This window comes from Planococcus citri, chromosome 4 (assembly GCF_950023065.1).
Source record: "Planococcus citri chromosome 4, ihPlaCitr1.1, whole genome shotgun sequence".
In the NCBI taxonomy this organism is placed as follows: Eukaryota; Metazoa; Arthropoda; class Insecta; order Hemiptera; family Pseudococcidae; genus Planococcus; species Planococcus citri.
Window position 1 is genome coordinate 58,636,694 of NC_088680.1, and position 22,991 is coordinate 58,659,684.

At 34.9% G+C, this 22,991-nt stretch overlaps 1 protein-coding gene across 2 annotated transcripts in view; it reads right to left on the reverse strand.

Annotated features, from left to right (window-relative positions):
• Nucleotides 1–3,235: 3,235 nt before the first annotated feature.
• The window catches only part of LOC135843644 (uncharacterized), a 390,290-nt gene continuing 370,534 nt past the window's right edge, over nt 3,236–22,991 (reverse strand). For both annotated transcript variants that reach the window (XM_065361594.1, XM_065361595.1), the window contains exons 5-7: nt 7,813–7,839; nt 7,605–7,699; nt 3,236–3,474 (exon numbers count right to left, since the gene is read on the reverse strand). In XM_065361594.1, the coding sequence (XP_065217666.1) occupies nt 7,605–7,699; nt 7,813–7,839 (122 nt within the window). In that variant the 3' untranslated portion in view covers nt 3,236–3,474. The remainder of the gene's footprint in view (nt 3,475–7,604; nt 7,700–7,812; nt 7,840–22,991) is intronic.

Consider the following 22,991-nt stretch of genomic DNA (forward strand, 5'->3'; position numbering starts at 1 on the left):
AATGTCAAAAATTAACACTAGATTGAAATTCAGAGACCTCGTAAGTCGTATACTTTTTGGAGCCCCCTCCCCACCGGTTGAATTGCGGTAGTGAAGTAAATATCTACTGCAAAAAAAGTATCAATATTTTAGAATTATTGAAAGTATTGATACTTAATTCTTCTCTGCAGACGTAAGCATGGATTTCCATGAAAAATTTTAAAAAACAAGGCAGGGTAGAGTTGGAATAATTCCGAAATGGAGTGATTCCTATTCCTATAGTTGTAGATTTAGGAAACATGTTATGGCAACACTGATTGATAAAGCTGGGATTTTTAAGCGTTATAAAAAAACAAAAAAAATGTAATAAAAAATAAAAAAAAAACCTTGAATATAATTACCTACTTACCTATACCTAGGTATAATTTGAACCAAAATGAACTGCGAAAAAAAACTTGAATTAAAAATTAGAAATACGAAAACTGAAACTTTAATTTCTCAGATTTCTAGCCCTTTCTAAATTACCTATGCATATTTTTTTCTTAAAAATTTTTTTTTTTTTTCAAAAAAAGTGCAAAAAGTCGATAAATTTTTGGATTTTAAGAACTAATTGCTGCAATTTTACCAATTTTTTACCCAAAAAAGCGAAAAGTACTCAACGATAAAAAAATGGGTCATTCAAAAAAAAAAAAAATTATTGTGAAATCAGAAAGTCTTTCAAAAGTACCGCAGCCACCCATTTTTGATAAACTAACACAAACTTCGGGGCATCCATCATAAGCTCCATCTATGATGATTTCAGGTCTAAAAATGTTCCAAGTTTAGTCTGGGTACCGCAACCGCCGATTTATGTCAAACTAACCTAGTTTCAGTTTTTAAAGAGATCATTCAAAAAAAAATCATACCGCAACCACCCATTTTGATAAACTAACAGAGACGTCGCGTCGTCGGGACCTCACAAGCGCCATCCATGATGATGATTTCGGGTCTAAAAATGCTTCAAATGTAATCAGGATACCGCAGCCACCGATTTTTGACAAACTAGTCTGTTTCTCAAATGAGTCATATTACCAAGAAAACAGCTGAACCGATTTCGATGAAGATGAAACTTGAAATCTCACAAAGCCTCCACCATTCCTAACGAATCGTTTATTAACAAGTGGATCTGTTTTCAAACGACCAGTTTACGGAGGTATAAATTGATTCAATTTTGAGTGAATTGTTCGTGAGAGTATTAATTCATTTAAGGGAATCATTCATGAACGAATCGATTCATTTTTTGAAAGAACCACTCACGAGAAGTCGCGAACGAATTGATCAATTCTTCAATTTCCAAAAATTAACTAAATGAATCGATTCTTTCGCAAACGAGTCACTAATACGAATCAATTCGTATGCGAATGATTCACCAAAAATTATTCAATTTGTTCGTGAATGAATTAGAATTACCAAAAATTGAGTAAATGAATCGATTCGTTCACAAACGAGTCACTAATACGAATCAATTCGCTCGCGAATGATTCACCAAAAATTATTAAATTTGTTCGTGAATGATTTACCAAAAATTAAGTAGATGAATCGATTCGTTCGCAAATGAGTCACTTATACAAATAAATCCATTCGCGAATGATTCATCGAAAATTATTCAATTCGTTCGTGAATGATTCATCGAAAATTATTCAATTCGTTCGCGAATGATTCATCAAAAATTATTCAATTCGTTCGCGAATGATTCACCGACAATTATACAATTCGTTCGCGAATGATTCACCCAAAATTATTCAATTCGTTCGCGAATGATTCACCAAAAATTATTCAATTTGTTCGCGAATGATTCACTAACAATTAAGCAAAAGAATTGATTCGTTCGCAAACGAGTCACTTATACGAATAAATTTTATTCGCGAATGATTCATCGAAAATTATTCAATTCGTTCGCGAATGATTCTTCGAAAATTATTTAATTCGTTCGCGAATGATTCACCAAAAATTATTCAATTCGTTCGCAAATGATTCACTAACTATTAATCAATTCGTTCGCGAATGATTTACCAAAAATTATTCAATTTGTTCGCGAATGATTTACTAACAATTGAGTAAATGAATCGACTTTTTCGCGAACGAGTCACTTATACGAATCAATTTGTTCGCGAATGATTCACCAAAAATAATTCAATTCGTTCACGAATGATTCACTAAAACGTTCAATTCGTTCGTGAATGATTCACCAACTATTAATCAATGCGTTCGTGAATGATTCAAAAATTATTCAATTCGTTCGCGAATGATTCACCAAAATTTGGGTAAATGAGTCGATTTTTTCGCGAAGGAGTCGCTTATACGAATCAATTTGTTCGCGAATGATTCACCAAAAATAATTCAATTCGTTCACGAATGATTCACTAAAAGGTTCAATTCATTCGTGAATGATTCACCAACTAATAACCAATTCGTTCGCGAATGATTCACCAAACATTAAGTAAATGAATCGATTTTTTCACGAACGAGTCACTTATACGAATCAATTCGTTCGCGAACGATTCACCAAAAATAATTCAATTCATTCACGAATGATTCACAAAAAAGTTCAATTCATTTGCGAATGATTCGCCTACTATTAATCAATTCGTTCGCGAGTGATTCACCTAGAAATTAATCAATTTGTTCACTCGCCAATCGGTTGTGTATGATTCGATTCGATTCGATTCACTTCGCTTTAAAACAGATCAATTCCTATAAGTACAATAGTTTCACAAAAACCAAATCATCGTAAGTTGATTGATTCGTTTGCGAATGATTCACCTAAAAATCAATCAATTTATTTAATCAACAATAGTTCGTAAATTGATTCAATTCGATTGTAAACAGATCAAAATTGCTATACAAATGTTTCGAAAAAAGTGACTCAATTTGTTCCTAAACGATTTGTAGTTGAAGAAAAGTCGGTCTTCTCTCGGAAGGGCTGTATTGTCGATGAAAAATCATTGTGTTTTCATCTGGATTGGTTTCTCAGATTGCATATCTATTAATTTTGCAGGAGCTTCTATTTTTCAAGTGTTTTGGTTCAATTGAAGGCCAGTTTGGCAATATTTTCAAACAATTCGAGTGAAACACGTGTTTTGACTAAAATTTTAACTGCTGATTTCGTATCCGATGTCCATTTCTTCCATCACAAAAAAGTATTCAGTACCTTCCAAGGCCTGCTATCAATTCCAATATTTGTAAATTAGATCAACAATAATTCTTCAACAACCGATAGAAAAAAAAACAAAAAAATAGCATTTATTAAAACAAGAATAAAATTTACAAAAATTCACAAAAAAAATACATTATATACACAATGATAAGGGGGGAAAAAAGAGGGAAAAATTCCAATATACATAACGCAAAATAAATACATGTACGTTAACCGAAGTATGGCAAAGATAATGCCAATTCCAGCATTTGCCTTCTTATTGTTTGACATTTTGAGCAAAGCGATGTATTTCGATTAAACTGAAACAAACCAAGCGAACAGAAAAAAAACACCAATCTTTTAGTGATACGTATCATCAAAATAGCGAAATTTCATAATTATCGTGTATACTCGTATTCTAGTACATAGATGCTATTCTAGTGGAAAATTTAAATAATCGTATCACACTACTCCAAAAATCCAACATACCGGCTAAACCAAACACGCACGCACAAGTACCTTCTGTAATTATACTCGTTAAGCAATCTTACACGTGTTTGGTTAACCTATTGCATAAATGTACCGTACGTATTTCAGGCGTGCCACAATAATAGAATACTATCGCCATTTCGTTTTTATGTTCATTTAAATAAATTGGTATGCCGAGCGCGAATGTTTTTTGCGTCAAGTTGAAATAGAGTCGATGTTTTTTTTCCTCCTTCGATTTAGTCGAGCTCTTTTGGTTGTGCGAGAGTATAAAAGCGGGCGGGTGTTTTGCACCCGAATGTACCAGTTTAATTGCTCGGATAGGGTGTTTCATAAGCTTGGCGAAAAAAAGTGCGAGCTTTTAGAGCATATATGTATGAGAGTCGGGTCGATGAATAAGGAAAAAAGGTGATGTCTTGATGATTTTTTTTTGGTTTTGTTTTACTAGTAAGTGGTTTTGGAGAGATTTTGATCGATTTTGGGAATATTCGACGACTAGGTATTTATTAGGGTGGATCGCGAAAAAAAATGGAAGATTTAGACCAAAATCAGAGTTGAAAGTTCCTTGGAAAATTTTTTTAGCTCCGTAGATGCTCATTGCTCGTAGAAAGAAGATAATATTAGTCCTAATAGAGGGAGCATAGAAAATTTTCAAATCGTCCATTCTTGGGGAAAATCCATCCGAATGCGTTGATTCGGATTTTGAAAACAGATTAGATTCAAAACTCAACGCTGAACTTTACACTTCACAGAAGGAGGAGAGGAAGGTTGGTTGGCTAAATTTTGACAAATGCGACTCACGCTTCAAATTCTAGGTCTAAAGAGACATTGATTTTCATTGGGAAAGGCACATAAAAATATTCCCATCACCAGAAAAAATCAAAAATGCATCCAAAAATACACAAATTGATCCAATTTTGATTTTTTCGTGAAAAATTCCACAAATATAGATAATGGAAAAATGAATTTTTGAAAAATTTTCTAGCTGCAGTTTTGATCTTTTTGTGAAAAATAAATCAAAAAAATCCACCAAAAATAATTTTTCTCAAATTTTTTCATGATCCAGTTTTAGAAGAAACCAAAAAATTTTGCCAAATAAGATGGTACGTATCAAAAAATGAATTTCTTAAAATTTTTTAATGGGTAATTTTTGCTAGGTACCTGCATAGATTAGATCAGAGCATCGGTTGAAGGGGCATACGAGGGCACATAGTGCCCCAAAGTGCTCCCAATAAAAATTTCAAAAATATCGAAAATCCATAAAAACTGAAAAAAGAGAGAATTGGGGGGGGGATGAAGTTTTACAAAAAAGACTTTTTTATTTTAAGCGATTTCGTAAAAAACGAGACATTGTTGGGCTAATTTTGAAACCAAAAGAGGACTTTTTGGTCAGGCAAGGCAAAAATCGATACTTTTTTGACGAATTTTGCCAAAAATTACGACAATTTGACTATTAGTTACATCAAGAAACTACTACATACTTCCTCAGAATTTTGACAAAAAAAAAACATTAAAACTTTTCGTCAACTTGCCAGAAATTGACACTCTGACAATTGACAAAACACAAGAATTTTGGTGTAAATAACAGGATCGTTTGACAATTTCGAGAAAAATTGGCGTTTTTTTGACAATTTTACCAAAAATGTACACTCCTGGACAATTTTGCAAAAAGTTGACACTTTTAGCACTTTTCCCAAAAGTTGCACTTTTTTACACTTTTGCCAACATTGCACTTTTTGCACTTTTACCAAGAATCGATACTTTTTGACAGCTTTGTGTTTCAACACTTACTGTCACTTTTGCCAAAAATCGACACTTTTTGTCACTTTTGCCAAAAATTAAGATCTTTTGTCACTTTTGTCAAAAACTGACACCTTATGTCACTTTTTCCAAAAATTGACACTTTTTGCACTTCTGCCAAAAATTGCACTATTTGCACTTTTACCAAAAATTGACACCTTTTGTCACTTTTCAAAAAATTGATACTTTCTGACAGTATTGTGTACAATTAACACTTATTGTCACTTTTGCCAAAAATTGGCACCTTTTGCCACTTTTTCCAAAAATTGCACTATTTGCACTTTTGCCAAAAATTGACACTTATTGCCACTTTTTCCAAAAATTGCACCTATTGTCACTTTTGCCAAAAATTGACACTTATTGCGACTTTTGCCAAAAATTGCACCTATTGTCACTTTTGCCATAAATTGGCACATTTTGTCACTTTTGCCAAAAATTGACACCTTTTGGCACTGTTTGTCACTTTTGTCAAAAATTGACACCTGTTTTCACTTTTGCCAAAAATTGACACCTTTTGTCACTTTTGCCAAAAATTGACACCTTTTGTCACTTTTGCCAAAAATTGACACCTTTTGTCACTTTTGCCAAAAATTGACACCTTTTGTCACTTTTGCCAAAAATTGACACCTTTTGTCACTTTTGCCAAAAATTGACACCTTTTGTCACTTTTGCCAAAAATTGACACCTTTTGTCACTTTTGCCAAAAATTGACACCTTTTGTCACTTTTGCCAAAAATTGACACCTTTTGCCACCTTTGCCAAAATTGCAATCTTTGTACTTTTGCCAAAAATCAACAGCTTTTGTCATATTTTCCAAAAATTGAAACTTTTTGCCACTTTTGCCAAAGATTGACACTTATTGCGACTTTTGCCAAAAATTGACACCTTTTGTCACTTTTGCCAAAAATTGACACCTTTTGTCACTTTTGTCAAAAATTGACATCTTTTGTCACTTTTGCCAAAAATTGACATCTTTTGTCACTTTTGCCAAAAATTGACATCTTTTGTCACTTTAGCCAAACATTGACATCTTTTGTCACTTTTGCCAAAAATTAACAGAAAAAATATTTTATTATTTTTTTTTTATATTAAAAATATTTTAAATTTGATGCTTTCAACATTCTCCCCTCAAAAATTAACAATTGTTTACTTGGCCAAATTTGATTTTAAAAAATCAAAAAATAAATAAAAACTCTATAGCAAGTTTGGCAAAGAAACAGGACTGTTTGGATTGGAAATTTTAGAACAAGAAGAGGACTTCTTCAACAGATAATCCGAAAATCAATTTTTTTTATGTTTGAGATGGGGAGTGCCCCAAAAAATTTCACTTGTCGCCTTGTATATCAAGCGGATTTGTGTACTTAATTCCCAGTATTGGAAAAATTTATCGAAAATTTTTAAAATCTGTTTTTGGTTTCTGCCATGTTATGAAAAATATTTCATAAGAAATTGAAAGATTGATACTCTATATTTCGAGCTGTTCTGGAGCCTACAACAGATTTTTGAATTTTTCAGTTTTTGAAAACAACGATTAAATCGTAGATTTGAATCTACATACATACGAGCTTTGCAAAATTGTGCTCAAAAATCAACTAAAAATGTCGCAAATAAAGTAAGTACTACTCGTATACCCATGATCCAAGTTTAGAAGCTAAGTTTCATTTTAAGTCCTTTCATAAACTTAAAATTGAAAAAGAACGATTTTGGCAGCACTTTTGGCAAAACATTCAAAATTTCACATGTCAATTTTTCGCTTTCTCAATATCTTCGATCATTCCAAAATTCATAGGGGGAGGGGGGGTGCATTATAAAATACATATATATCTTCACCATTTCAGTTTTTCATTGGGAGGAAATTTTTCAAACATTTATAAATCTTTTTTTGGGGGTGGGGGGAGAAGAGTTCATACAGAATGGGATACAAGTTATTATTTGAATTTTCAAAAATTTTCAAAAAATCGGAGAATGAAATAGTGCTTTTGAAATATGTTTTTGAAGTACCTATTGAAATGAACACTTTTTTTTTACGCCGGCATAGGTAGATAGATATGTACAAATCTACGTCCAAAATACACTGACTCTTGAAAACTTATGTCCCTCAAATGGAAAACGTATACAGGAAATCGATCTATAATCAAATAAAATAACCACGTGCACTACTTACTTAACTCCATCTAGAGTAGAACGTTGAAAAGCAGCACATTGAAATTAATAAGACATATATAACTTGTAACGGTACGTATACAGCACTTCCACTGACTGAAAAAAGAACGAGGAAAAAAAAAAAGAAAGAAAAACTACCAATAAACATCACCAGCATACGTACTTTTAGAACACATCGCTATAGAAAAAGAAGGGAAAAAACAACTCACCTTTAGAAGATAAGCTTTCCATAGCACCTGAAACAAAAACAGAAAAAAACGCACAATAAATATCTGGCAATAAATTATATTCACAAGCTGCGTAGAGACTCTATACCCTTATACTATACATATAGGATAGGTAGAGGTACCTATACTTGTATTACACTATAGGTTGAGTTTAGGAAACAAGTTCGGTTCAAATTTCGCAATCGCTCTTCGAACGTTTTTCAACGCCAAATAAAAATATCTACGATGGCCAAATTACCCGAACGGTTCGAATTTCTAAAGGATAAAACGCGTACATTTTCACTAGTGTCCGATACCATATACCAGTGTAGTGGAAATACTTGTCAACTTTTTAACACACGCAAGAAGAATGAACAACTTTAAAAAATTGCTTAGTTACATTATCCATCACCAGAAAGTGTCACCTGAAACACACTTATTTTGAACTTGCAAGTCCACTGTAGATCGCTTAACAAGACCGGCCACCCTTTGATATATTGAAAAAAATGGCCGACCTTGTCTTCTCTGTACTTTGGTCCACTTAAAATGGTCCGAAAAACGAAAAACAAGATTGATGGAGTTTCAACCGCCATCCGTCCAGTCTTCTACACCATCGTCGTCAAACCCAACTCTTCGATAAGATAGACCAAAATGTATATTTCAACAAGTCGTTCAATCGTCTACCTCTATCGTATCCTTTTTCGAACAAAAATTTACCCGAAATTTTTTGCCCGAGATATCGCGTCCAAGCCACCCTAAGGCGAGCTTCTATTCTCAATTCGGTAAATTATTTCACCGATTTATCGCTTACTTACTGGTCGAAAATCGCGAAACGAAAAGTGTTGAAAAAGTGAGAACTTGTGCCATACTTATTTTTCCAAACTCGAAAAATGAATAACGGCTAAAAGTTAAGAGGTAAACGCCCTATTAATATTGGAAAATTTATAGGCTATCGTTAAATTATTATAAAGGGTGAGTTTTCCTTCCTTTTTTTCCTACTCGACTTCTTCCTCTCTATCATTTTCCTTCTTTCTTCATCGTCGTTGGTTCTTTATTATACAGCCACGAGCTGCGTCTACCATGCAACCGATATCCCGAAACTTCCAATTTGAAGAATTTCGAAAAAAAAAAGTATAGTTACGATTGCTGTATTATCATCTCGTGTTTTCCGCGTGTTTCATTTTTTTTATTATTATTCTTTCCTTCTGCGCTGTTTTTTTAATTAAAACCAGAATAAATAAACGCGAATAAATTTTCGAGCCTTTGAGCGTATCGCGATGGTTTTCTTTTCCTTTTAATTTCTGACCCGAAAATTATTTTTTCATCGTTTAGTGGCATCTCTAGCAACCTCTAAGGATATAAAATACCCAACTTGGAGTATGAATTCGCTTATCTAAACTTTTACACCGAATACCTACCTACTTATACGAGCCAAGGTTTTAATAAATACTTCATACTGTACGAATGTTGAATTTTTTTCTGTGAGATAAAAGGTAAGTAGGTAGCTAAGAAGTGAAGAGCAGGGTTACCGTAAATGAAATTTTTTCGGCGGTGAAGATTTTTTGAAGATCAAAAATAATCAGAGCGTAAGAAAATAAAAAGTAATTTGTCGACGGAACTTGGTACCGGTGAACTGGGTCAAAAAGGCAAAATAATGAAAATTGAAAATGAAGGTCTCTGTGTTTTGAAAATAAAACTATCATATTGACCCATTCAGGCGAGAAAACCGGAATCACTTTTTAGACATTTTGATTAACAAAGCCGAGCAAAACATTAACGGAAATTGCTTGAAAATTTTTCAAATGTAATAAAAACATTGGAAAATGACCAAAAATTGATGAAAAATTTCTATCAGCAAAATATTACATAAAATAAAAAAAATTCCGAAATGAAAAAAAAATTGGCAAAATAATGTCAGTAAAAAGGTTGCGTTAGATCAAGACCGAATTATCTGCTTAAGCTGGTCAAATCAAATTGGATTCAGGGAATGTCTGCATCAGATCCGATCAGGTTTCCCCATTCCCATCTGATTGAATTTAAATTGATCAAAAATTTGATCCAAAAAAAAAAAAAAATACAAAATACTTATGGGTAAACAATAATTTCGAATACAATCGATGAAATAAATCGATTTTTGGCGGGCAATCATTCGATTTTCCGATCTGATTTTTTTCGTTTCCATCAATATGATTAGAATTAATCGATTTTTGGTGTTCGATTAATCGATTTTCGATCATAATCGATGTTTGGTATGGATCAGATGTCTTCTACTGAGACTGAAATTGATTTTTCATTTCGAAATGTTCGGTCACATAGAATCGAATCGAACATCGCAAATGAATTGATTGTTGATCGATAATTTTACTTTTAATGCTGTAACTGATTTTTCATTTTGAACATGTTCGATACCATATTAAATCAAAAATTGCAAAATTGATCGATTTTCAAGATCGATATTTGATTGCGAGGTCTACTTTTGAAGCTTAAATTGATTTTTTTTCGATTCAAACATGATTGAACATGGGATCAAATATCGCAAATTAATCGATTTTTTGGAGGTTCAAATAATCGATCTTTCATCATGATCTGTTTTTGATCGAGAAGTTAATTTTTGCAGCTGAAATTCATCTTTCATATCAACACGTTCGGTCATATGCTTAATATTAGATTGAAAATCACAAATGAATCGATTTTCAGCAATCGATTTCGGATCATTATCGATTTTAGATCGAGAAGTCTTCTTTTGAAGCTAAAATCTATTTTTCATATCGAATAAGTTTCGACTACAATCAGATCAAAAATCGCAAATGAATCGATTCTTGAGATTCGATTAATCGATTTTACATCATGATCTATTCTAGGTCGGAGAGGTTTATTATTGTTGCTGAAATTCATCTTTCATTTCAACACGTTCGGTCATATGCTTAATATTAGATCGAAAATCACAAATGAATCGATTTTCAGCAATCGATTTCGGATCATTATCGATTTTAGATCGAGAAGTCTTCTTTTTTGAAGCTAAAATCTATTTTTCATATCGATAAGTTTCGACTACAATCAGATCAAAAATCGCAAATGAATCGATTCTTGAGATTCGATTAATCGATTTTACATCATGATCGATTCTGGGTCGGAAAGTCTACTTTACTTTTGAAGCTAAAATGTATACGTCATTTCGAACGTGCTTGGTGATATTGGATAGAAAATCGAAAACGAATCGATTTTATGGACATTCGATTAATCGATTTTTGATCGTGACTGATTTTTGATCGAGAAGTTTATTTTTGTTTCTGAAATCGATTTTTCATACCGAACACTTTCTGTATTATTTGATCGAAACATCGCAAATAAATCGATTTTCGATCATTATCGATTTTAGATCAGGACTACTTTCGAAGATTAAAGATGGATTTTTCATATTTTCAAAAAATTTTCCACCATATTAGATCGAAAATCGCAAATGTATCGATTTTTGAGGTTTGATTATTCGATTCTCGACCATGATCGATTTTAGATTAGGAAGTCGCTACTTTCGAGGTTAAATTTATTTTTAATTTCAAACAAGTTTCGATCATATTAGATCGAAAATCGAAAATGTATCGATTTTCAAGATTCGATTATTCGATTTTCGATTATGATCGATTTCAAATTGAGAAGTCTACTTTTGAAGCAAAAATTGATCTTTCATTTCGAACGTGTTTGGTGATATTGGATCGAAAATCGCAAATGAATCGATTTAATGAGGTTAGATTATTCGATTTTTGATCGAAAAGTTTATTTTTGTTGCTGAAACTGATTTTTCATTTCAAACACGTGTTCAGTAATGTTGGATTGAACATCACAAATGAATCGATTTTCAATCATGATCGATTTTAGATCAGAAAGTCTACTTTCGAGGTTAAAGTTGATTTTCAATTGCAAACAAGTTTCGATCAAATCAGATCAAAAATCGAAAATGCATCGATTTTTGAGATCTGATCATTCGATTTTCGATCGTGATCGATTTTAGATCAGTAAGTCTACTATCGAGGTCAAAATTGATTTTTAATTTCAAACAAGTTTTGATCATATCAGATCGAAAATCGCAAATGTATCGATTTTTGATATTCGATTTTCGGTCATGATCGATTATAGATCAGAAAATTTGCTTTCGAGGTCAAAATTGATTTTCAATTTCAAACAAGTTTCGATTATATCAGATCGAAAATCGCAAATATATCGACTTTTAATATTTGATTATTCGATTATCGATCACGATCGATTTTAAATCGAGAAGTCTACTTTTGAAGCTGAAATTGATTTTTCATTCCGAACATACATATTTGGTGACATTATTTCGTTTAGATTCGATCATTCGATTATCGATTGTAATCAATTTTTGGACGGGAATAGGTTTCATTGATGCTAGAATTATTGAATTTTCATTTCGAATAATATGATTGGTCGAATGGGATCGAAAATCGCAAAGGTATCGATTTTTTGGGGTTCGTTTAATTGATTTTCAAACGTGATCGATTTTTTTGATAAGGTGGTCTGGAGCAGAATGTCCAAAAATCCAAAATACATACGTTATTCTGACATTTCAGACTTTTAATTTTTCATGAAAAACTAATTCAATTTTTTTGGTCACAAAAATGCGAGTCAAATTAAATTTTAGTAAATCAAGTGAGCCAAGAAAGATGAATATGGCGGGATGGTCACTCCTAAAGTAGGCTATCTCCTTAAAAATATTATAAAATTAGAGTTTGAAATGACCAAAAGTCGATGAAACAAGAAAATTCAAGATAAAAAAAAATCCTTCAAAATACCGGAAATGACAAAAAAAAAATTTCAAGAATCTGATCAAATATAACACTAGGCAACAATTTTTGACCTTTTTTTTGTTTTCGGGTTGAAAATGGGCTTAATCGATAGTTTAGACCCTAAAACAAAAAACAGAGTGGGGTTTTTCAATTTGAGTTGTTTTTGTGGTCAGGAGAGATGATCAAAGTTGCAAAAATGGTCGTTTTTGCCCTATTTCACGAGTCTGTGGCGACATCAGTACCATGTTTCGAAAAAAACCAAGGTCATATTCGGATTCTACGCACTTTTTTAAGTAAACATCTTTACCGGATTTTTGATTTTCGAACATTCAAGCGCATACGGAAGATTTTTGTTTGTAACATATTTTAAAACTCGGAGCGCGCGACGCTGGCGTTACTCCACGATGTAATCGTGGCGCGGAACCGTGTTCGCGCTGGCGAGGTTCTCGTGCAGTAAAAATTTCGTGTTACAAACGAAAATCTTCAGTATGCGCTTGAATGTTCGAAAATCAAAAATCCGGTAAAGATGTTTACTTAAAAAAGTGCGTAGAATCCGAATATGACCTTGGTTTTTTTTGAAACATGATACTGATGTCGCCACAGACTCGTGAAATAGGGCAAAAACGGCCATTTTTGCAACTTTGATCATCTCTCCTGACTACAAAAACAACTCAAATTGAAAAACCTCACTCTGTTTTTTGTTTTAGGGTCTAAACTATCGATTAAGCCCATTTTCGTCCCGAAAACAAATATGCCGTTGCCTAGTGTAATTAATTGAAATAAAATCGAATTTTGCAGAACCACATATCTACTTACATGAAGTAGCCTATTATGATCATGAAAATAGCAAATAATAAAAATCACTGAAAATGACCAAAAATTAATGGCATAAAAAATCGTTAAAAACTATTAAAATGTTATTAAAATACTTGAAAATGCCTAAAAAGTCCATAAGTAAAACAACGAATAATTTGAGCAAAAAAATAACAAAACTCAATTATTACAAGGGATGATAATATTCCCACCAGTCAAGTTATTTTTCAAAAACTCAATTATAAAGTTAGATTAGAAAATATTGAAAATGAAAAAATTGATCTGAAGAAATTTCACCCCAACTACTCTCCTCCATTCCACCCTTTACCACAAGTAGAAACATTTGAAAATAAAATTTCCTCCTGAATGAATTCCTTTTCACCATTCCATTTTATCAATTCAAACTTTGTTTTCTTTTTATCCTGCTCCATTCTTTCAAAATTTCGACTTTTTAATTATTAATTCTTTTCGCTTCATATAGCTCTTATAGGTTAAAATTTCATAATCTTACCATTCATCAATCATCAACAGTGTGAAATACGAATTGAAAACACAGCTCGTATAATCATCACGTAGTAGGTAGTTTTCATTACTTATTTATCGGATGACTTTATTGTTCGGCGAATTAAAAATTGTAAAATTTACACGCATCGTCGCAACTATTTAGAAAATTTACATCCTTTCGCGTACGTCTGACACAAATAATTAATATCTCACAATATTACTTAATAAAAGCCAAAGAAGAAAACGAAGAACAGAGAAAGAAAAGAAAAAAACGAAAGGATAAAAAAAAAACAACCCAACAAATGAACTGGAAGGCGACTGCGACTGTGATTAAAATGAAAACGGTTCAACGAGTTCCAGGACATCGTATGAAGGTCGTAGCGATGTAAATTTCAGCAAAAAACAGCTCGCGACGAAGTAATTTGAATGGCGTACAGCTTGATGAAAACATCTGGGAATTTTTTTCCTTCTCTTATTACTCTTATTAAAAAAAACAAACGAAACTTGATACACCCAGTGCCTGATGGAATTCGCTCCCAGTTACGTAAAAAAATATTTCCAATGGAGCCCCATCATGCGACCATGATTATCCAGCATCGTCATCGCGAGAAGAAAAAAAAGGCTAGCGAAGGATGACGATGACGATGACGTGTACGAGTAAGCGAGAATTAATTTTTCTTCCATTCTGTTATATTATGATGTTTGGTTGGTAGTATAGTACGTAGTACGTACGTAAAAGCGTGGTTATTTTCGTTGATGTAATCTTATTTACTTTTTCCATCATTTTCGGTTTACTTACTCGGTTGCAAAGAATCGGAAAAGATTTACTCTTCGAATCAAAATGTAATGCTCGAGGCGGTAAATTATATTTGGCAATCGAAATACTACGGAACGTAGGATACCTTTACTGAATCAACAACACCACACAGCGTGCAGTTTCAAATTCGTATGTGCCGGATACCTACCTACGTTTTCACCATGCTCATAAATGGGCAAATTGGCGAAAGAGAACAAAGTCTCAGAAAGTTGTAAAAAATATAAATATTTATTTTGAAAATAAAAATCAGAGAGCTAATTAAACAGATTCGGATATCATCGAGCATTATTCTCCAGTAAGGTATCGTATCGATGAATTAAAATGTACATATTTACCTTCGATTTCGAGTTCGACGAAAACGCAGACGAGATTTTCAGCTCGTGTTAATTAATAGCGAAACACCGCCGCCATCTTTTAACTACATACAAACTATACCTACACAGCAGATGGGAGATGGGATCTTTGTAACTGATTTATTTTTACCGCATCGATGTTGGAAACATCTTGGCGTGTTTTGAATGTTGTGTTTTGCCAAACTATTGTTTATATAAATTTCATTCTTTGGTATGGAAAAACTTTACCACAATTATGTATTCACCGGATAATCCATGTTATCTTAAAATTCAAACCGAAAGTTTGATGTTGCCAACATCCAAGGTATACTTGAAAACTCGACGTTTACAATTAACTAAAGCAAAGATACACACCGACGAAATTTTCAATAGGTATAGTACACCAAGATATCTACGTATCTTCTTCATTTTCTCGCGCACAGACCATCGGAAATTTTCAAGCTGCCAGTATCGTACAATAATATAAGTATAAATATGTTTAATTATACGTATATTTGCGAGAAAAGTCATTACTATTTTACCTATCACTGATCTGTACGTATAGTAGACGTACTACACGAACGCAACAGTATACATAAGTATTTGTATTTTCCGCTCGTGCAGATTTTATTTCGCTTTTCTCATTATACAAAAGTATGCATGCCAACCCTTTTTGAATTAAAATTTCTGCAAATAGACGATACAGAAAGCTCACTTGGGCCAAATTAATGACTCTAAACCGCAAGAATTCTTGAATTTTCTACTTCTTATTAAACGTAACTACTGCAATTAATTACCAGTCCGACGACGACGACATTAAACCACCCAATGTAAATACAATCAAATGCAAATAGTCTTTTTCTCGGCGCGAGTACAACTACACTGTGTGTACTGTCGAGTAATTTCAGTCTTCAGATTCCTACTTCGGATTACTTTCTTCTTATATAAAGGTATAAGGTAAAAATATTCTGCCAAGGTGTGCGTGAAGATACGAATAGTTCTTGTGCGAATATTTTCTTCAGCCGGATTCAGCGTAAATGTACCTACCAATTTCCCATCTGTCCAAAGTATGTGAAATGTATTAGGTGGGGTGTTATTTTGTTTACAATGCCCCTTTATCAAAGTGCAAAAATATTTGTAATTTCGTAGGTGTTTTTACCGCATCTAGCTTGGCGGAAAAATTTAAATTCCCAAAGGAATTGAAATTTTGATCATTCAGTTTACAATTTTTGTCTTCAAGAACAAAAATAATTTGAAGAGTCACTGAACTAGCAGGATGTGTAAATACATTTCAAACTGAAACAAAACATCCGATATGTTATTATCTGGTTAACGTGCTATGACATAAAGCTCTCGATTAAAAAAAAAAATCGATTATAAAATTAAGCGACTGGTCCACAACAGAGACGATTTTGGACTAATGTTGGGTCGCAGATTTCGAATATGACGTTCGTTTTCACGGACGATTTGCATAAGTGGTGTTTGTTATTGGTACTTTTCATTTTGCGAAACCGCCCCACAGGCTTCCAATCAAACTGCAGCAGGGTACCGATTGACGAATTGAATTCCCTGACCACAAACCCACTGGAACCCATTACCGACTCTTTTGCTAGAATTCGATTCTTGAAAAATTCACATTTTTGTCAAAAACTTTGAATTTCAGCCGGATGGCTTGAGTTTGGTGGGAAACCGATGCCGGCAATGAACTCAGCACCTCGAAAAACCCCCGGGGCCAAATTTACAGCTCGCGTGGGCGACATTTTATCCAGGTTTTTTTTTGTCCCCTTCTGCCTACTCCCTAGTAGGCAATGGTGGAATCCAAAATGGAATGGATAAAAGTGAGCTACTGGTCCGCGACAAAGACGATTTTGGCCTAATTTCGGGTCGCTGATTTCGAATATGACGTTCATTTTCACGGGCAATGTCAATAAGTGGGGTTTTTGGTACTTTTCATTGTGCAAAACCGCCCCACAGGCTTCCCATCGCACTGTAGCAGGCTACCGATCATCGCAATGGATTCCTCGACCCCGGAAACCCCCTAGGAACCCATTCCCGACTCTTTTGCTCGAAATCGATTCTTGAAAAATTCACATTTTTGTCAGATACATTGAATTTCAGCCGGATGGCTTGAGTTTGGTGGGAAACCGATGCCGGCAATGAACTCAGCACCTCGAAAAACCCCCGGGCCCAAATTTACAGCTCGTTTGGGCGACATTTTATCCAGGTTTTTTTTGTCCCCTTCTGCCTATTCCCTAGTAGGCAATGGTAGAATCCAAAATGGAATGGATAAAAGTGAGCTACTGGTCCGCGACAAAGACGATTTTGGACTAATTTCGGGTCGCTGATTTCGAATATGACGTTCATTTTCACGGGCAATGTCCATAAGTGGGGTTTTTGGTACTTTTCATTGTGCAAAACCGCCCCACAGGCTTCCCATCGCACTGTAGCAGACTACCGATCATCGCAATGGATTCCTCGACCCCGGAAACCCCCTAGGAACCCATTCCCGACTCTTTTGCTCGAATTCGATTCTTGAAAAATTCACATTTTTGTCAGATACATTGAATTTCAGCCGGATGGCTTGAGTTTGGTGGGAAACCGATGCCGGCAATGAACTCAGCACCTCGAAGAACCCCCGGCCCAAATTTACAGCTCGTTTGGGCAACATTTTATCCAGGTTTTTTTTTGTCCCCTTCTGCCTACTCCCTAGTAGGCAATGGTGGAATCCAAAATGGAATGGATAAAAGTGAGCTACTGGTCCGCGACAAAGACGATTTTGGACTAATTTCGGGTCGCTGATTTCGAATATGACGTTCATTTTCACGGGCAATGTCCATAAGTGGGGTTTTTGGTACTTTTCATTGTGCAAAACCGCCCCACAGGCTTCCCATCGCACTGTAGCAGGCTACCGATCATCGCAATGGATTCCTCGACCCCGAAAACCCCCTAGGAACCCATTCCCGACTCTTTTGCTCGAATTCGATTCTTGAAAAATTCACATTTTTGTCAGATACATTGAATTTCAGCCGGATGGCTTGAGTTTGGTGGGAAACCGATGCCGGCAATGAACTCAGCACCTCGAAAAACCCCCGGCCCAAATTTACAGCTCGTTTGGGCGACATTTTATCCAGGTTTTTTTTTGTCCCCTTCTGCCTACTCCCTAGTAGGCAATGGTGGAATCCAAAATGGAATGGATAAAAGTGAGCTACTGGTCCTCGACAAAGACGATTGTGGACTAATTTCGGGTCGCTGATTCCGAATATGACGTTCATTTTCACGGGCAATGTCCATAAGTGGGGTTTTTGGTACTTTTCATTGTGCAAAACCGCCCCACAGGCTTCCCATCGCACTGTAGCAGACTACCGATCATCGCAATGGATTCCTCGACCCCGAAAACCCCCTAGGAACCCATTCCCGACTCTTTTGCTCGAATTCGATTCTTGAAAAATTCACATTTTTGTCAGATACATTGAATTTCAGCCGGTTGGCTTGAGTTTGGTGGGAAACCGATGCCGGCAATGAACTCAGCACCTCGAAAAACCCCCGGGCCCAAATTTACAGCTCGCTTGGGCGACATTTTATCCAGGTTTTTTTTTGTCCCCTTCTGCCTACTCCCTAGTAGGCAATGGTGGAATCCAAAATGGAATGGATAAAAGTGAGCTACTGGTCCGCGACAAAGACGATTTTGGACTAATTTCGGGTCGCTGATTTCGAATATGACGTTCATTTTCACGGGCAATGTCCATAAGTGGGGTTTTTGGTACTTTTCATTGTGCAAAACCGCCCCACAGGCTTCCCATCGCACTGTAGCAGACTACCGATCATCGCAATGGATTCCTCGACCCCGGAAACCCCCTAGGAACCCATTCCCGACTCTTTTGCTCGAAATCGATTCTTGAAAAATTCACATTTTTGTCAGATACATTGAATTTCAGCCGGATGGCTTGAGTTTGGTGGGAAACCGATGCCGGCAATGAACTCAGCGCATTTAAGCATTCCCTACATGCATTTCAGCAATGCTAACTTTTTCTCCACTCTGATTGGCTCTCGCGTTCATGCACGATCTTACCCGGCACCCACCGAACTCCTTATCATCGTTATCATTTTTGAACTTGTACAAATTTTCAAAATCCCATCGAAACTGTAGCACCGTAAACCCTTTGGTTTATCGCCAATTACATCGGCAATAGACAATGCAGAAATGGAGCCCATATATTTCAGTCACAAAATTAAAACCGATGATTTACCGCCCAATAGTGTTATTGTTTCCGATGTTGGAAATGTATGCGAAATTCGATGCGCGATACGCGAATATGCGGAATGCAATTCCTGGGTAACAGCATTCTCGCAAAATACAAACACCCAATGGAATATGAGAAGTTCAAAACCTACGGCAACTTCCAAACTTTTATGCCAGTAAGTAATGCTAGGATTACATCTTAATAAAATTTTCTTTTGTGCCAAATTTCAATTAACAAGCTGATTTTCAACCTTTATTTCACAGAAAAGTTTATGTTTGCCATCATAGTTCTTTCTGTAAAGCGGACACTGATGAATATAATAGAAATAAAAGGGGTATATCGAAAAACACCAACTGTGCAGCGCAGCTGATAATTACTATTAAACTAACAACAAAATGGTCAATCCTTCGCGATTCCTACATCAAAGTGAGTTTAAAACGCAAATACGAATTAAGCAAATTCTGTACTTACTATAATATTCATAGTATGAAGAAACAATTTGGAAAGTGATGATAATTAATACGGCATTATTTTGAATATAGAATGGTATGCCTGCAAAAGTGCGCATTTTTACTCAGCATAGTCATCCATTGAATGCGCCATCCGTATTAAAGCACTTGTCACCGGAAGATCCTCTGCGAGCTGAATTTCACAACTATTTCGAAATGAGAATGAGCGTTACAGCTGCCAGCCACTATCACGAAAACAAACTTATGCTCGAAAGCGAATCTAACGATAACGCATTCAATGAAGAATATTGCTTGGATAATGCTCGCATTAATCCTACAAAACGAACTGTTCAACATTGGTTTGATGTATGGAGGAAATCACAATGGGGCTCGAACGATGGATCAACTTTGAAAACGGTAACACTAGTCTCTAGCAGTTTATAAATTGAAATTGCATAAAAAATTTTCATTTCATTATTTACATACTTACATTAAATTTTTACAGAACTTGGAGAAAGCCATAACTCATCATTCATCTCAGGGCATTAAAATTCAATACTGTGAAGAGCCCTTCGCATTGGTTCTCATTTCACCAATGATGGCTAGAACGCATGAATGTGAATTTTCAAAACGTATTCTATTTATCGATTCTACATCATGCTGTGACAGTGAAAATTACTCGATTACGTTTTTATTATCAGCAACGCCGGCAGGAGCAGTTCCTTGTGGTGTTTTGATCACGAAACAACAGACCATGGATGCTTTTACAACAGGCTTTACCCTTTTGAAAAACATGATGGCAAGTCTTGGCGGCTCTTTTTTCAAACAAGAGTTCCCAAACGTTATAATGACAGATAACTGTGCGGCTGAAATTGGCGCGGCTAAAATTGTTTGGCCTGAGAGTATTTTACTTCTGTGCATTTTCCATGTTCTACAATATGTCCTGAGATGGTTACAAGATGGTTCACATGGCATACCGAAAGATCGTCAAAGGGACTTCATTTCATGTTTCCAAACAATTTTGTATTGTACTGACGAAAATGAGGCGGAAAATGCGTTTATTGCTGCGTTAGAAATTGGCCATGAGTTTCCACAGTGGCAAGAATACTTAACTCATCAATACTCCATAAAAGAAAAGTGGTGTTTAGCGTTTCGTGTTGGAGTTACGAATCATCACACCAACAATTTCGCTGAAATTTCTATAAGGATATTTAAAGAAAATATTTTGGATCGAGTAAAAGCTTACAATCTGATCGCGCTTCTAGAGTTTCTAGCTACAACCCTGGATACATTTTACAAGCGAAAATTGCGCGAATTCTATACTTCAAGAGATCGTAAAAATGATCGATTCCTGCACGTAGTTCTGAAAAGAGCCGAAGGAATTACACCTGTTAAAATCGACGAATTTACTTTCCATGTGGCAAGTCAAACTGTGCCAGGGACTACGTACACTGTTGATAGTCGAAGCGGGCTGTGTACTTGTAAAGGTGGTCAAGTTGGTAAATTCTGTAAGCATTCAGCAGCTGTTTATAATCATTTCGACGTGGGATTTAATCATATGCCATCAGTTACTATGGAATGTCGTCGCGAAGTAGCATATGTTGCTATTGGTTCAAAAATAGACACTCTACCGAAAGAGTATTTCTTGCCACTTCATGTGAATGAGCTTACAGAAAAGGAGAGAGCTTTGATACGTTCTTCATTGCCGGAAAGTGAAAGTACAGAAAGCAATTCTGTTGAAACTAGTGTACTGGTACCACCACCTCAATCAATGAACAATATCAATGAAGTTGATACCAACGATAATCGCGATGTTTTAGCCTCTGAATCCGAAGCTCAATCTACCAGTACATTTTCAGATTTTCTAAACTTGTTGCAAAAATTAGATGATAAGTTTGGTTCGTCCAAAGAGGGTATTCGTAAGGCAATCGCTCGAGCAGGAAAATGTACATCGCCTGGACAATGGGAAACTGCTCTTCATACATTCGGTAAAAACATTCCGCTACGCCGAGCAATTGGGGCTAAAATTAAAGTTCAGCCAACTGGTATACAACGAAGAAGAGGGAAAATGTCTGCTCGGACAATACCACCTATAGTAAAAGGCCTGAGCGCTGAATCGTTATCACCTTCTGACGTCACCACTAGTAGATGGCTCGATTGTGTTTACCATTTGAATTTTAACGTACATTTAAATGGCGAGTTCGTGAAATAGAGTAAAACTTTCGTTAAAAACGTTATTAAAATGATGACATTTTAATTAATATTCGTTCTAAAATGTGGTGTAGTGATGAGATATTGTTGTTTTCAACTACTGGCGGTGTTGGATTACTTTATTTTTGTACAAAAGTGAATTTTTCGCGATCTGTTTGTGTTGTGACATTGTGTGATTCGGATGTGTAGATATCTTGTGAAGTGAATAAAAATGAAAACTGATGTGTACTAGTGCCTGTGTTTTACTGGAATAACATCGCAGTGAAATGAATAGTGAACCATATAATCTAAAATGCGTTTTAAATCTGCATTGTGAATACAACCATCCAACTACAATGGATGGATAAGGTTATCTAATCAAGAATCAAGAAACCATCAACATCTCAAACCAATTAGATGATTTTAGTGGGATTTTGACAAGATTCGACGATTATTTAATTATATTTCACCAGTGAGTGTTGTATTATCCGCCAAAAGGTATAATTTTGTCAAGTTTATGTATAACTTTCATCTTTAATGTTGAAAAACAGTGTTGTTTATAACCTAATTTCTTCATTATTTTTCATTAAAATCATTCCTACATGATCATAAATTCATTATTCATGTAGATAAAATATGAAAAATAAAATTTTCGCAGGATTTAATTCGTTTGAGTGCATTTTTCATTCAATTCTATAGTGTATTATGATATGTTAGATACGTAAGTACTACCAAGTAGCGATGACGTCACAAAACAGCGCTCAGGCCTTTTACTATAGGTGGTATTGGCTCGGAAGTCTGAAAAAAAGCATCGAATCTCCACACGAATGTATGCCTAATTTTTTAAAGCATTCAACATTATTTTCTTGACTTAACTTTATACCAAAATGTTATATTTTATTTGTTGATTTTGATCACGTTCGTAATTATTTAGTTTATATGTAGTAATTAATTTGAGTCATTATTTTATGAAATTTCGTACCTAAGTGAATGAAGTTACTATAATGAGAGCAAAACCAAAAGCTACCAAAAGC